Raw genomic sequence first — 15,278 nt, 5'->3', positions numbered from 1 at the left:
TTAGTTCAGCAGGACAGCACACCGATAAAGTTAATCAATCACATCTCCGCCAGCCCTGACAGGGTATCCAATCAAACGAGAGCAATGATGATTTGATCAGAATCAACACACCACTGTCATGCCAAATTTGTACCGGCTGCCAAATTTGTACCGGGCGCGTCATCAATACGTAATCCATTCCAAACCTGCCTGGAAACAGATGATCGCGTCGATCGCGTCGTCCGTTGTCGGGCAGGTTTCAAGAAACATTTGCGCTCATGTTGCCAAAGACGAAATAACATAATACAGTTAACGGATCGCTAGATAACACTTGTTTTTACTTTATATTTGTATTGTATTTAATGGTTCAATCGAATTTAGCTAGTAAACTGAGTGTTTGAAGCGGGTTTCAAAAAACATTCGCGCTCATGTTGCCAAAGACGAAATAACATAATACAGAAAACGGATCGCTAGATAACACTTGTTTTTACTTTATGTATTGCATTTAATTGTTTAATCAAATTTAGCTAGTAAACTGAGTGTTTAAAGCAGGTTTCAAAAAACATTCGCGCTCATGTTGCCAAAGACGAAATAACATAATACAGAAAACGGATCGCTAGATAACACTTGTTTTTACTTTATGTATTGCATTTAATTGTTGAATCGAATTTGGCTTGTACACTGAGTGGGCATTTACTAACTGGTAAATGTAGGCCTATTGGCCTATTTTTATTATTATTCATGTTATCCCCATAACATTTAGAGAAATACATTGATAATATAACTAAATACGTTTATAATATATGTATGGAAAAGTAGATAACTTAAAATAATATCCTTGATATAGTGGATTTTTGTACTTAACCTTACCATTCATTTGAGTAGGGTAAAGTTGAAAATGAAAACAAGCACAGTATGGGGAAATATATTTATTGAACTAAGTGGCAGATATTTTGTCATCTAAGAATAGGACATGTTTGTAAAGAGGCTAGTTGTTATCTCATCTCAGGAGGAGTTAAAATCAATCAACGCTGGGGCTTAAATCATTTTCTGAACCTGTCTGTCTTCTCTATGTAGAATATATTAACACTGTTTGCACTATTGTCCACTGCACTAACACAACATACTGACACTACCTTACACATAGCATCACTTAACCCTTTAAATCTCAGTCTCATTTCAATTAATCTAACACCAGGCCACATATGAATAACATTAAATAATTTGCCTCAGATATGCAACTAACATTGACAACAATCTTATATGTGATGATCATGCTTCAATATAAAATGAAAAAGGTGATAATGCAGTTTCTTGATGCATGTCATTTATAAGCGCTGAGTGACAGGTCTAGTTTGTTCCAGGTTCAGGTTGATGCACCACACTTCCAGAAGCTGGTGATTCTAGATGTCCCTGGTGTTCTTTGGCCCCTGCATGGTAAACACTTCCTGTCACAATGTCTTTGAGATAAGGATAGACAAAGAAGGAAACAAATCCACAATGAAAAACAGAAATGGCATGGAAAAATGGTCTGTTTTAGTAGTAATCCCACTCACCGACGTCAAGGTACAGACCTTCAGAGAGGTTTTTTTTTTTTTTTTTTTTTTTTTTAAGGCTGACGCAACTCAACTCAAATGTATTTATATTTATAGAACACATGTAAAAACAACAACGGTTGACCAAAGTGCTGTACAATCAAAAATAGCAAAAGTGTTGAACATATATTATTGATCCCTGAAATTAATCATTTATCAGGCTATATTATACTGTTTAAAAGATGCATTAAATATATACAATATCCATAACATACGAACAGCAATATTGACAGTAGAACTATTAAGGAAAATCTGATTATTAACAAGAACCAAATAACTCTCCAGCAAAGGGACTCATACCTACCAGTCCTACAAAGGAAAAAAACTGAGCAGAATAGTTAGAATATGATTTGACAATTTGGACAAATGTATTCATAAATATTCTGTACATGGGAAAGACAGGACTGGTGAAAGGGCCTATCACACCTCCTGCATGGGACCAGAGGTGCTTTTCCTTGCCCGATGGTCCGTCTGCAGAGGCAGTGCACATCCACATCAATGGCGAATGGCTCGGCAGTGGGGGACCTCATGGCTCTAGGGAAGAGTTGCACTTCTCCAGCCTGAAAACAGGAAAAGAGGTGACTGCGCATTTGTCCTTGATGGTATATGACTGTGGTGGGACCCTCCCCGCTGCAGAGAGCAAAACTGTTGGCAATAGCAAACAGTCCACAATCTGATCCACCTGCCTGCTGCTGTATGTCAGGCCACTGCAGTCGGACACTCTTCCCTGGAAAAGCAAGCAGACCTGTGACCTGTTCAATGAAGACCTCTGTCCTGGTGTGTCCTAGGGAGTCAAAAATGTTTACTGAACCTCCCTGGCAGCCAATGTCACTTACCGTAACCCAGTGATTTGCAGAAACATTGAGTATCTGTACAAACCCTTGCGCTGGCTCGGGCAAAGTGGACAGCAAGGCTAGGGAGGTGGTGGCGTAGAGCCCGTTGATGTTTGGATACTTAGCCTTAAGCAGGGCCTGAGCATGGTCCATAGCACGGTCATCCAACCAAGTACTTGGGTTGCTGAGCATGGCCCTGAAGCCCTCCACCCTATTGCTCAGTGAAGCTCGATAAGCCCGGCCTGGCTGGACACTAGTGATGACAACATCCAAGTCCTGAAACCAAAAAAAAAACCATCTCACTCATTTAGCAACAATGTGAGCATTTAATAGAGCAACCAAAGTATTTATTAAGTGAAATGAAGACTGACTGAAATATTTACCTCTAGTGGGTCCTCCTCCAACTCTGAATCTGATGGCTCGGATAGATCGGACACAGTCTCCTTGGTGGGACAGGCAGCCTGGGATCCTAAAGGGGAAAGAAGCACCTTATCAAAAAGCTTCATAATCACTTCTCAGTATAGTCTAGATTTTAATAATTCAATTAACATACTTCTCCGCACAGGCTTCACTGAAGCATAGGGTGTCCTGGTCTTCAATGGCTTTCCATCCAAGTTCTCCAGCTGCACAAGGTTATTGTCCGTAACCTCAGTAACCCTGAAAATATCAAACATCAATGTGAGAGCTAGATGAGTTTTGTTATATATATATATCTACAGTGGTGGACGAAGTAAACCAATTGTGTACTTGAGTAAAAGTACAGTTACATTGCATTGAATATTACTCAAGTAAAAGTAAAAGTATTCACCTCATTTTTTTACTTGAGTAGAAGTACAAAAGTATCTGCCTTCAAAAATACTTAAGTATTAAAAGTAAAAGTTGTTTTTTTTTTTTTTTACTGTCACATCAAAACCCCTACTTGAACAGGTGAACAATGCTTTACATTTGCCTAATCAAACCCAAAATACTCAAAACTATATTATCTTTAAGTAGGACCAAGTGGTTTTGAAGCAACAACACAAAAAGCATTCCTTCAAGTTTCATTATTTTATTTTCCATTAATTTCACTCAAGAAAAACAGAAATCATTCAACATAAACATTACATTTGCCGAAACATTAACTAAGTTTTGAAGAGGCCATACAGTATATGAAGACAATAACAAAACGCAACAGTTTTCGAACATGTGGAAAAGACTATATGGCAAGTAGTAAGGCAGTGCTTGAGACCATTTGAATGGAAACCTTAGAAGTCTCTCCCTCTGTGTGTGTGTGTGTGTGTGTGTGTGTGTGTGTGTGTGTGTGTGTGTGTGTGTGTGTGTGTGTGTGTGTGTGTGTGTGTGTGTGTGTGTGTGTGTGTGTGTAGAAGGGTTGTATGTTTGGGTTAACTGAATATGTGGATGGAGGCGCTACATACAGTGTCAGAGAATGACATCAGAATCACTTTTGAGATGTACATCTAATGTAAATCTGCAAAAATGTGAGGGGTGTACTCACAAGGCGATTTTGACCAACTTCAACCCAAATATTTTCTATTCCTCTTCAGTAAGAGCTGGTTTTCAAAAAAAATTGCGTCTAGCCGTGCTCGCCTAGGACTGAAAATGAGCCCTGCTGTACTGAACAGGCGCTCTCACGCTGCTGATGCAGGTAAGGCCGTGTTAAGCTTCAAAGACAACTTGCATACAGCAGGGTACGACTTCAGTACATCCTTGTGGTCAATCTTTGAGGCAAGGTAACCCTCTAATTGCTTCCCACCTTCACCTTGACCAGCAGACTTCTTGAAGCTAGCAAAGAAGTCCTCCTCATCCGATTCACTGGAGCCATTAGCTGGGGACAGGTGGGCAGTCTCTTCTTCCAGATGGGCCTTGATGTAGTCCATGCCTGAAATAGACATGTCAATAAATAATTAGATGATTTGTGTGTGTGTGTGTGTGTGTGTGTGTGTGTGTGTGTGTGTGTGTGTGTGTGTGTGTGTGTGTGTGTGTGTGTGTGTGTGTGTGTGTGTGTGTGTGTGCACGCGCGCGCAGTGTTTCCCGCAGAATTTTTGTTAGTCAAGGTGGTGGGGAGTTAACAGTATATATTTTTTGGCTAAGCAACTTAAGAAAATACATTCACAACATGAAATATTTATCTTTTCAGGGGACCTAGTCGAGGTGGTAGGTGTTTCTTGTCATGGTGGCCGCCTTAGCAATAAAGTGCTGGGGGAAACCCTGGTGTGTGTGTGTGTGTAGCTAACATTACTCCTTTTCTGACATAAAAAAAGGATGATTAATGTTGACTTGCCTCGTAGTATAAGGTCTTCGTCAGAGGTCCACGATGTCTTAAACTTCGGGACAAGGATGGCCGCAGCAATGAATTCGGGTTCCACCAGCATGTCTGCGAAGCGGTGCTGCAGGCCCTCTTGCACAGCGTCCACCAACGGTTTGCAGTATCTGCTGGTGATGCGGATCTTTTCGAGCTTTGTTATGAGGAGCGTCAACGTAGGCAGGAGCCATCCCATCTGGACATCGTTTTCGCCTTATAGAATGTTGAGGGCTTTGCCGACTGGTCCCATTGTCCTGGCGTACTCCTCCAGAAAGGAGATTTCCACAGAGCTCAACCTAAAAGACAACGACAATTAATCAATTAATGGGGTCACATGTTTTACTGTGTGTGCGTGCACATGTCTCAATTAAGACCTGTGCTGTATGCAAGGGTGACAACTTTTAGGCCCATCATAGAATCATAGATGTTCTCCATGCAATGTTGTGATTGATACATACACTAAATTTAACCATTTGTATGGCCCAGCTGAGGAACCTTGTAAGTTCATGAACAGGCTGGAACGCTCTACAATGAGCTTAATGCTCAAAAGCTTGTTCGTCCATGATCTGGGGAACACTGGACGCATGAGTACATATCAGCCTTCCTTTCTATTATACTGTAACATTATGTATAAATGTAGTATGTGATGTCTTTCTTGTGGGCTTCGAGTCAATGTTTCAAGTAATATTTCAAGTAATAATGTTTATAATAATAACCTTACTGGTGTAGTACAATTCTTACAGATTATGAAGAATTTCACAAACAAAAATACATTTGAAGCAGAGAAAGCATGCAGAATGTCCAAAAATAGTACTTACCTAGGCAACTTGAGACCAGTGAATAGGGTCCTCAGAGCTGCCTCTCCCTCATCTTTTACGATTCGCAGGATTCTCTCGACTGCCAGGAGTAATGAATTCCACCTTGTGGCATTCGGACGGATTAGCTGTATTTTGCACACGTCTTCCACCATCTCTGCAGCAGTTGTAGCTCGTCCGCACTTATTCCACAGCGCATAACATTTTGAAAATGTTGATCTTGACAGCCGTTTGTACGCATCATTTGAGGTTGCCTTTTCAGCATCCACTGTGGAGACCAGATTTAGCAGGTGGCAGGCGCATCTGTGATGTTTTGGGAGATGAAATTGCAGGCCGTCATCTTCATTCAAGATGGCTGTGGCGTCTACAAAATCCACTTCTCCTTCCAAATGTTGACCTTCATCACCCATCTCCTCCCCATTATCTTCAGACTCATCTGAAACATCATTGGCATTGGCATTGTTGTTCTCATCTTGCTCTCCATACATTCGGAATGCTTTCAAAAAATTTGAACCATTATCGGTTGTTGTTCTGACGATTTTGTTTTGTATGCCAAATTCAGAGTGGATCTCATGCAATGCACTTCCCAGGACATCAAAAGTGTGTGGACCTTTTATTTGCCTGCATGCTAGTGCTACGGAGCATCTCTCCAGGGTACTGAGGTCCAGCCAGTGGGCAGTCACTCCTAAAAAACTCCTTCGCCTTGTGCTCCAACAATCTGTTGTTGTGGCAATGACACTGACTGTGGACATTGCTTCTATAATGTTCCTCTTCATGTCAAGTGCGGCGTCATCAATCCTCCTTCGCAATGTTGTTCTTGACATTAGAGGGGCATTGGGCTGAAGGTCTTTCAGAAGGTCCTGAAAGGATGGCTGGTCCACCACGCTGAAGGGCTGGAGACTCTGTACCACGAAATTCACCACAGCTTGGTCCACACTTTTTCGATTAGCTACTGTTTCATCTAATTTCAGTTGCTTTGTGGGCCTAGATGATGAAGCTGCATCTTCTGTTTTGGCTTTTCTCTTCCGTGGGGCGGTCATGGACAGATATCTTGGTAATTGACTTGCATGTTTTCTCTGAGAAAAAAAAAAAAAAGAATGATAAGAACCACACGCCATTCACATAATGCCATCATTAATAAATTAACACTGGGCGTCCCACAAAAAGTAAACTCATTGTTAGTTGGTCTTCATTAAAATGCAGAGGCTCCTACCAAAATGTGACAGAATTTACACACAGTTTCGCCATCACCGGTCCTCAACATATAAATTAAACTGACATTGATCCTGCTCCGAGTATACACAATTATCTTGTTGCTTCAATGCCTTCGCGCCTTTTTTTTTTTTTTCGAGAACTCGAAAACTAGCAGCCCAACCAACAAACTGAACTCATAATATTATTTTTTTTTTTAACTAATATTAAACTTGGCCGAATAATGTCGCTTCGCTCATATGTGCTTGCCTTCTCCCTCATAGGAATGAATTGCGAAGTTCACTTCGCTTGGCCATGAATTCGACTGTGTCCCCGGTGTTAACGTTTGGTGAGGGAGGCTGTATTTAACTGGCACTTAGCATCTCCACAGATAATTTGGGTGCTAGCATATTGCTTTGGATAAAAGCACCTGTGAATGTAATGTATTTCAATGTAATATAATCAACCGGGGCATATTTATAACCACTCTGTTAGTAGTAGTAGTCATGTAATGGCGAACTTACCTCGATGTGCTTTTTTAAATTCGATGGCGAGTTCCAGAATGCCGACAGCGTAGTGTTTTTAATGCAGAGGCGACACTTGAAGCGATAGGACTCTTTTTTCTTCTCGAGGAATTCAAACAATTCGGCCAAATAAGGCCAGGGGTGTTGGGCACCAACTTCGGTTTCTTCCAATGATGCTGCAGTCAGCTCCTCAGCCATTTCCCTGACAAATAATATTAATGATCTCTCTGACCACACCACCTTGTGCTTCCAGCTCCAGCGTGACTTTGCAATTCTACAATCAGGACGACACCGTTGTTAACTTCAGCAGATAATCGCGCGCTGGGCGCTGCCGCTGATTGGTTATAGTCGCGATACACTTTGACCTTTTGGTATTTTATTAAAAATAAAAAAGGAACGAGTAAGGAACGAGTGTTTCTGTAAATGTAAAGAAGTGAAAAGTAATAATTTTCGCTTTAAATGTAGTGAAGTAAAAGTATAAAGTCTTACCAAATAAATGTACTTGAGTAAAGTACAGATACATGGAAATGTTACTTAAGTACAGTAACGAATTACATGTACTTCGTTACTGTCCACCACTGTATATATATATATATATATATATATATATATATATATATAACCATTAATTGTATTTCTTTATTGGCTGGATAAGCCTTAAGGTACGGCCACACCAAAAGCGTTACCTGCGTACCACGCGTATAAAATCGGCAATTTTTCCATAGGGAAGCATTGGTTTACGCGCGTATGAGGTGCGTACACGCGTATCAAGCAACATTTTACTCGCTGTAGGGGCGTATGAGGCGCGTACATATACGCGCGTATATATACGCGCGCACATATAGCCAATCAGCGTTGAGCTTGACCCGACGTCACTGGCAGAGAGTAGTGAGCTTGGACAGAAGCATACGGCCGACATCTTTCTTTATTCTGTGTGGAAATAGTGACATAGTTACGCCATTAAATGCTTTTATGGAAACATTTTTAGCGAGAAATGTGCATTTTACTTTCATAATGTTCGCTCGGTGAATGTGAAGGATGTTTGGTTTGATAGTTATGACGAAGAGGGAACGCTCCGTTCACTTGCATGGACAGAGTCTCTGGTTACTAAGCAACCTCAACGTCTTGGCGGACTATATATCTGCTGATCAACACTACGAATGCTGGAAACACACCAGACACACCATGTGAAGTTATTTAACCCGATTATTGTTATTTATATCCGAGATTATTTAATCTAACCCGATCTAAACTCTCTCACCCAAACACGGCGGCGTTTGGGTTTCCTACCTCGGACTCCAGAGCAGCCATGTCCATGGCAGCCACGGCCGGCAACTTTCTTTATTCTGAGTGGAAATAGTAACATAGTTACGCCATTAAATGCGTTTATGGAAACATTTCTAGCGAGAAATGTGCATTTTACTCTCATAATGTTCGCTCTGTGAATGTGAAGGATGTTTGGTTTGATAGTTATGACGAAGAGTGAACGCTCCGTTCACTTGCATGGACAGAGTCTCTGATTGCTAAGCAACCTCAACGTCTTAGCGGACTATTTCTCTGCTGATCAACACTACGAATGCTGGAAACACACCAGACACACCATGTGAAGTTATTTAACCCGATTATTGTTATTTATATCCGAGATTATTTAATCTAACCCGATCCAAGCTCTATCATCCATCCAAACACGGCGGCGTTTGGGTTTCCTTCCTCGGACTCCTAAATCCAGCGCAGCCACAGGCTGGGGGGAGTTTCTCATCTACGCGCGTATGCGTACGCGCGTATCTGACCATTTTTGACACAAAATGGTCAAGCAACATTTTCGCTGCGTTACGCACGTACATGGTACGCGAGGTACGCGCTTGGTGTGTTCGCACCTTTAGATCTTGTTTTTCGAAACGTGATGCCTTTGATGTCTTAACCATTTTTGGGTATCTTAACCATTTACCTGAACACATTTGGCCAATCTGGCTCCATGGTTTGACCATGCCTTCCACGCTTCCTCTCATTCTTCTTCAGGACCTCCATGCCTGGTGTGATCCTGAAGCGCTTGGTCCCCCTCTTGGTCCTCCTCTTGTATGCCTCTTTCTGTATCTCCTGGGCCTTCTCTATGTTGGCAATCACCTGATGCAGGATAGTTAATCGATATATGAATATTCTGCCCCCACAATTGCCTTTCTGTGCAAGGCAACTAGCTTAACTACTAGAGATGTCCTCAAATATAAAGCAAAAAACCATAAATACTAGAGCTGTCAAGCGATTAAAATATTTAATCGTGATTAATCGCATTAATGTCATAGTTAACTCACGATTAATCGCAAATTATTTTTCTATGATAAATATCCCTTGATTTTTTTGTCCCATAATTCTTCTCATTTTAATTCTCTTATCAACATGGTGAAGTGTATCGGCTTGCCTTGTGCAAATGATTTTCTATTGATAACAACATTGGCATATACTGATCAAAACAGGACGATACAAAAAAATAGCCTATAGTGCAATTAAACGACTGCTTTAAACAAATGTCATTTGAACATAGCAGTCAGGCTACTGCTTCTTTGTTTTGAGCCAAAAAAAAATACATAATTGCGTTAATCGCGCGATAATTTTTTTAACGCCGTTAAATTTGGTTTGCGTTAACGCCGTTAATAACGCGTTTAACTGACAGCTCTAATAAATACATAATGATAATAATATAAATAATGTAGAGCTGTCAGTTAAACGCGTTATTAACGGCGTTAACGCAAACCAAATTTAACGGCGTTAAAAAAATTATCGCGCGATTAACGCAATTATTTTATAAAAAAAAAAATTAAATACAATTTTATTTTTTTTGGCTCAAAACAAAGAAGCAGTAGCCTGACTGCTATGTTCAAATGACATTTGTTTAAAGCAGTCGTTTAATTGCACTATAGGCTATTTTTTTGTATCGTCCTGTTTTGATCAGTATATGCCAATGTTGTTATCAATAGAAAATCATTTGCACAAGGCAAGCCGATACACTTCACCATGTTGATAAGAGAATTAAAATGAGAAGAATTATGGGACAAAAAAATCAAGGGATATTTAGCATAGAAAAATTATTTGCGATTAATCGTGAGTTAACTATGACATTAATGCGATTAATCACGATTAAATATTTTAATCGCTTGACAGCTCTAAAATAATGATTTGCTTCCCATTTATAAAACACTTGCCTTGTCATTGACCTTTCCATCGCTCTCAGCCCTTGCCTGGACGTACTTCTCGATGTCCTCGTTATCTGGAGAAGCAATGTCCACATCATCTGGAAGATCTCCAGTGGTCTTAAGTAACATAGGAAAGGCAAAGGACAAGCAATAAAAGTACGTTCAGCCTCATAGAAATTATTATTTTGACATATATACTTTTCATGTTGATTCCCCACTGTTAAGTCGTCTCCTTATACCATACAAAGTGTAACTTCCTCCCCGAAGAGTAACAATTTTGATTTAGAAATTGTTAATATGGTAATATGAAAAAGTCAACCACTACACACCTCTGAAAACAGACGTGGCTCCCGTCCATACATCAGACGATAGGGCGAAAACCTGGAAGAGGCTTGGACACAACAGTTATTTGAAAAAACTATTTATTTTAATTTGTCTTCCCACCTCTCCTGTTGTCCATCAAGGGTCTTGCCAATGGACCTCTTCAATGTTTGATTGGTCCTCTCATCCTGTCCGTTGGTCTGTAAAAACAGCAAAGTACAAGCAAGGGGAATACAAATATGTATAAGTTAATAGTAACATTATTTAGAAGCTTATCGATTTATTTATTACACAGCTTTGTTGAAAATTCGATTCTGATTGGTCAATTAGGGCATTCTACTGTCTGTTATTTCTGTATAGCAGACCGCTGCTATGAATAACAGACTTTTGCTATGGACGCCGTTCTGATCATATTCCAGTCGGGGTCCTGCATCACCCTGTTGGGGTTAATTTCTCAATAATGACCTGTACATTATCCCATACATAATATACACTATACCTGAGGATGGTATGCTGATGTGATTCGGTGCTTGACACCAAACTCCTCAAACATGGACTTGTTTACCTGAATTAAGGAATTCAACAGTTAATAGGTTTCTTGTTTGCCAGTGTTAATCAATCACTGTTAAATGACACATCTATATGTGTAAATACTCCACCTTGTTCCAGAATTCACAACCCTGGTCTGTCAAGATGACCTCAGGAGCCCCATGGGAGTAGAAAATGTCCATCATAGCCTGTGGAACATCAAAAGAAGCTGAAATCATTCTCCATCCCCCCGCCAAACTTTTCTGTCAGTTGTAACAACATTCTGCATACACAATATGTGGCTACGCTGCAAATGTTGCTATGATTTACACACCTGTGATGTGGCAATTGCAGTCTTGTCCTTGATGGGCCTGGCCTCCACCCACTTGGTGAAGAAGTCAGTTGCTGTCAGACAGAAGCGGTTCCCATTCTTAGAGGCTTTGAATGGTCCAATTAGGACCTAGAGTAGGGAGAGTAATAAACACATACCCACAGCCCATGACGTTAGAGAGGTAGAAATGGCAATACAGTACATTAAGAAAATAATACAAATTAAACTATGACTTTGAGAGGTTGTAGCCATTTCACAGAACCCAAAAGCAAGATATCTCACCAATCATATGCCATGGTGACTTTGGTTTGATGGGCTTCATCTCTGGTGCCTCCGTTTTCACTTGCTCAAACCTCTGGCATGACATACAGGTTTTCACCTTTACAACACAAGGAGATTAAACACAACAGATTTAATAATATGCTCTAGAGTAGAGGTGATGTTCTTTGCGTGTCACAGTAGTTTGAATGAACAATTACTTATATAAGGCAATCACTATAAATTATTATAGGGGTCATTTGACCCCTCTTGTGGCGCTAGTAGTAAGTAAAAATTGCCCGGCGTTCCTAGTGTTAAATCTCATGTTCCTCAGCGTATCACAGGAAATATTAGAGCTGATCTGGATCAAACACAACTTGAACAAATTTATCACTTGCCCATTCCTGAACATCACTGGTAATTCCCTTCCAGTAGAAGCGTTGGTTGATCTTGTCCAGCATCCTCTTGACTCCAAAGTGGCCAGCATGGACTTCTGTCAGCACCTCACCCTTCTCCTTCTCAGTGAGGATCACCCTCCTCATTGAAAGGCCATTCTCCCCAAGGTAGTACATACAATTTCCTAGAAAGAGGGAGAGAACATACATATCAGCACTGCATCAGGTGTAGATTGCTTATAACTTAATTCAGTTTCCTTTGCAGGTCCTACTAATTTGTGAAATAGAAGATGAATTATGATGGACTGCATAAAATGTTATTTATTTAATTACAGAATACCTTTAAGAATGAATTTTTTTGCATCCCTCCGGATCTGCCGTTTCTCCGTGAGAGAGCGACCTGCTTCATACGTCTGAGACGACAGATACAAGAAAATACAATTAAATGACACCATTTTCAATCAACAAGAAAAACCTATACACCTAAAATCTATCAATCTATCTAAATTAAATGAACACAAGCTAGCTAGCTAGACTATGAGAACGTTAAACACGCAGTTTACTACACGTTAAACACTCAGTTTACTAGCTAAATACGATTAAACAATTTAATACAATACAAATATAAAGTTAGGCAACGCTAATAAATGTAATTTGTAAGTGTTATCTGTCTTGTCACGGTCGATGTTATCGGTCTTGTCACGGTCAATGAAAAATGGCGAATGAACGAGCTTGAAGGTTCGCGAATGTTCGTCAACCTTTCACGTCATTCGACGCGATCGTCTGTTGCCAGGCAACGGACGACACGATCATCTGTTTCCAGGCAGGTTTGGAATGGATTACGTATTGGTGACGCGCCCGGTACAAATTTGGCAGCCGGTACAAATTTGGCATGACACCACCAGTGTGTCATCTTTTCAGATGGCAAAAGATTTGCATATTTTGATTTCATTGTTAAACCGACGAATGGTCTTTTCAGCAAGAAAGTTAGTGTATTTCCGATACCTGTTTTAATGTGTAGATGATGTTGATAACGTAACAATTTAATAACGTAATCCACAAATCTCTGCAAATCATTAGTGCAGACTTTTTTAATGGCTTGTCACTTGTGATATATTTTTGATTGGTGCAGAATTGATAGATATGCTCTTAATCTGTTGGTGCCCGGATTTAAATGCTTTTTTTCACAGTGTGGATCCTCATCTTACTTAGGGGGACAATTGTAGTTCAAAAGCATTTTCATATATAGAGGTCCTCAAGTGTTTCATGGCTTGCTGTTGGCATGTTGAAGTGAAGTGTTCAGTTCCATTAGGATTTGTGCAAGAAGAACAGAGAGTAATAAGGGTGTTTACCGTCTGACATGAAATCTGAATTTTTGTTTGTATGTGTGTGTGTGTGTCTGTGGTTCTGTGTGCATATACTGTATGTGTGCATATGTGTGTAGAAATCCATTCCTGCCTGCTTACTGTTATGGTTCTCTACTTGGTTCATTAACGCTGAAGTTGTACTGCTGGAGCTATGAAAAGAGAACCAGCCTGCGAAACAAAGGTCATAAATAGGGAGGGTCGTTAGGGATATCCGTGTAGACAAGCATTTCGAGAGTCAGTATTTAAAAGGGGGATAAGCAATTATGACCACACATTCATTTATCAAAAGAGCGACTGCCTTTAAGGACTGAAATGTGTCATCAAATCATATAAAACACACACACACACACACACACACACACACACACACACACACACTCACTAAGACCCCTACCCCCCATTTCACCACAAAATGTATACTGTTTGTGTCCAAGACATATTTCCTTTGGGATATTAAATTATCTTTCAATTTTCCTCCTTGTTTATCAGCTTCATAGAGGATGCTCAGAGAAAAACAAATAGGCTGGGTGTTGTGTTGTGTGGGTGACTCCTTATGGTAGTGAGTCAATCCACACACACACACACACACGATGATGGGGATTTTGTTTTCAACACATTAAGTTTGTTGACTGTGTTGATTAAAATACAAGTGTTGGAAAAATAACACCAACGATCAGGTTGACATCATCGCAACCCATATAAAATAAAATATTGATCTTACAACCTTTCCACTCAATCACACACACATACACACGCCACAAAACACATGCTCACAAATACACATGCCACACAGACAAACCCAAACAAACAACTACAAACACAAAGTGAAACACTCACATGCAAACACACACACACACACACACGCTCAGACAGACATACTCAATCTGTGTATCTCTATAAAGCCAAACTAACAGGGGATATTCCCTGGATGCCTCATATGTCATCCAGATAACAGAATTCTGATATCAACCCCAGCGTACTCGGTTGCTACTGGTTAGAATCATAGGTTAACCATTGATACCGGATACTGCACGACGCAACATTGTATCTCCTGCCGGGGGGGGTATACCACGAACCTTGCTGAACATGCCCAGGCTTCCTTGGGAAAACCTGGCTCGACAGAGCCGCAACTCGCAATCAGAGTTAAATAGTACCACGACGCTCACTTTAGATTCAATTAGTTGAACCAGGCTTTCCGCTTTAGGTTCAATGCGCGTTCACATAAAAGGGGTGTTTATCGCGTCATTTGACTCACCCTTATGGTACGGCCACACCAAACGCGTTACTCGCGTTGGATAAAGCGTGTAACGTGCCTAACTGGACGCTTGATCATTGTGTGTCACAAAAATGGTTCAACGCTCCTGTGGCTGCGCTGGATTTAAGAGTTCAAGGTAGGAATCCCAAACACCGCCATGTTTGGGTGCATGATAGAGTTAGATTGAATAATCTCGGATATAAATAACAATAATCGGGTTAAATAACTTCACATGGTGTGTCTGGTGTGTTTCCAGCATTCGTAGTGTTGATCAGCAGAGATATAGTCCGCCAAGACGTTGTGGTTGCTTAGCAACCAGAGACGCTGTCCATGCAAGTGAATGGAGCGTTCCCTCTTCATCATAACTATCAAACCAAACATCCTTCACATTCAACG

The 15,278-nt window shown here is 40.5% G+C and overlaps 1 protein-coding gene and 1 long non-coding RNA gene across 2 annotated transcripts; both read right to left on the bottom strand.

The window, feature by feature from the left end:
- Positions 1–849: 849 nt before the first annotated feature.
- On the bottom strand, positions 850–9,417 carry LOC132449735 (uncharacterized). Its single transcript, XM_060041544.1, has 4 exons — positions 9,188–9,417; positions 2,961–3,064; positions 2,791–2,876; positions 850–2,683 (listed from the first exon to the last, which is right to left on the bottom strand). Exons 1-4 carry the CDS (start codon positions 9,265–9,267, stop codon positions 1,913–1,915), a joined length of 1,041 nt encoding a protein of 346 aa, XP_059897527.1. The 5' UTR covers positions 9,268–9,417; the 3' UTR covers positions 850–1,912.
- Positions 9,418–10,409: 992 nt separating this feature from the next.
- On the bottom strand, positions 10,410–11,734 carry LOC132449829 (uncharacterized). The gene is made up of 5 exons (XR_009523674.1): positions 11,611–11,734; positions 11,408–11,485; positions 11,248–11,313; positions 10,757–10,948; positions 10,410–10,544 (listed from the first exon to the last, which is right to left on the bottom strand). It is a non-coding gene; the product is annotated as an uncharacterized LOC132449829 (long non-coding RNA).
- Positions 11,735–15,278: the final 3,544 nt, after the last annotated feature.

This window comes from Gadus macrocephalus, chromosome 2 (assembly GCF_031168955.1).
Source record: "Gadus macrocephalus chromosome 2, ASM3116895v1".
In the NCBI taxonomy this organism is placed as follows: Eukaryota; Metazoa; Chordata; class Actinopteri; order Gadiformes; family Gadidae; genus Gadus; species Gadus macrocephalus.
This window is presented reverse-complemented; position numbering and strand designations above follow the sequence as displayed.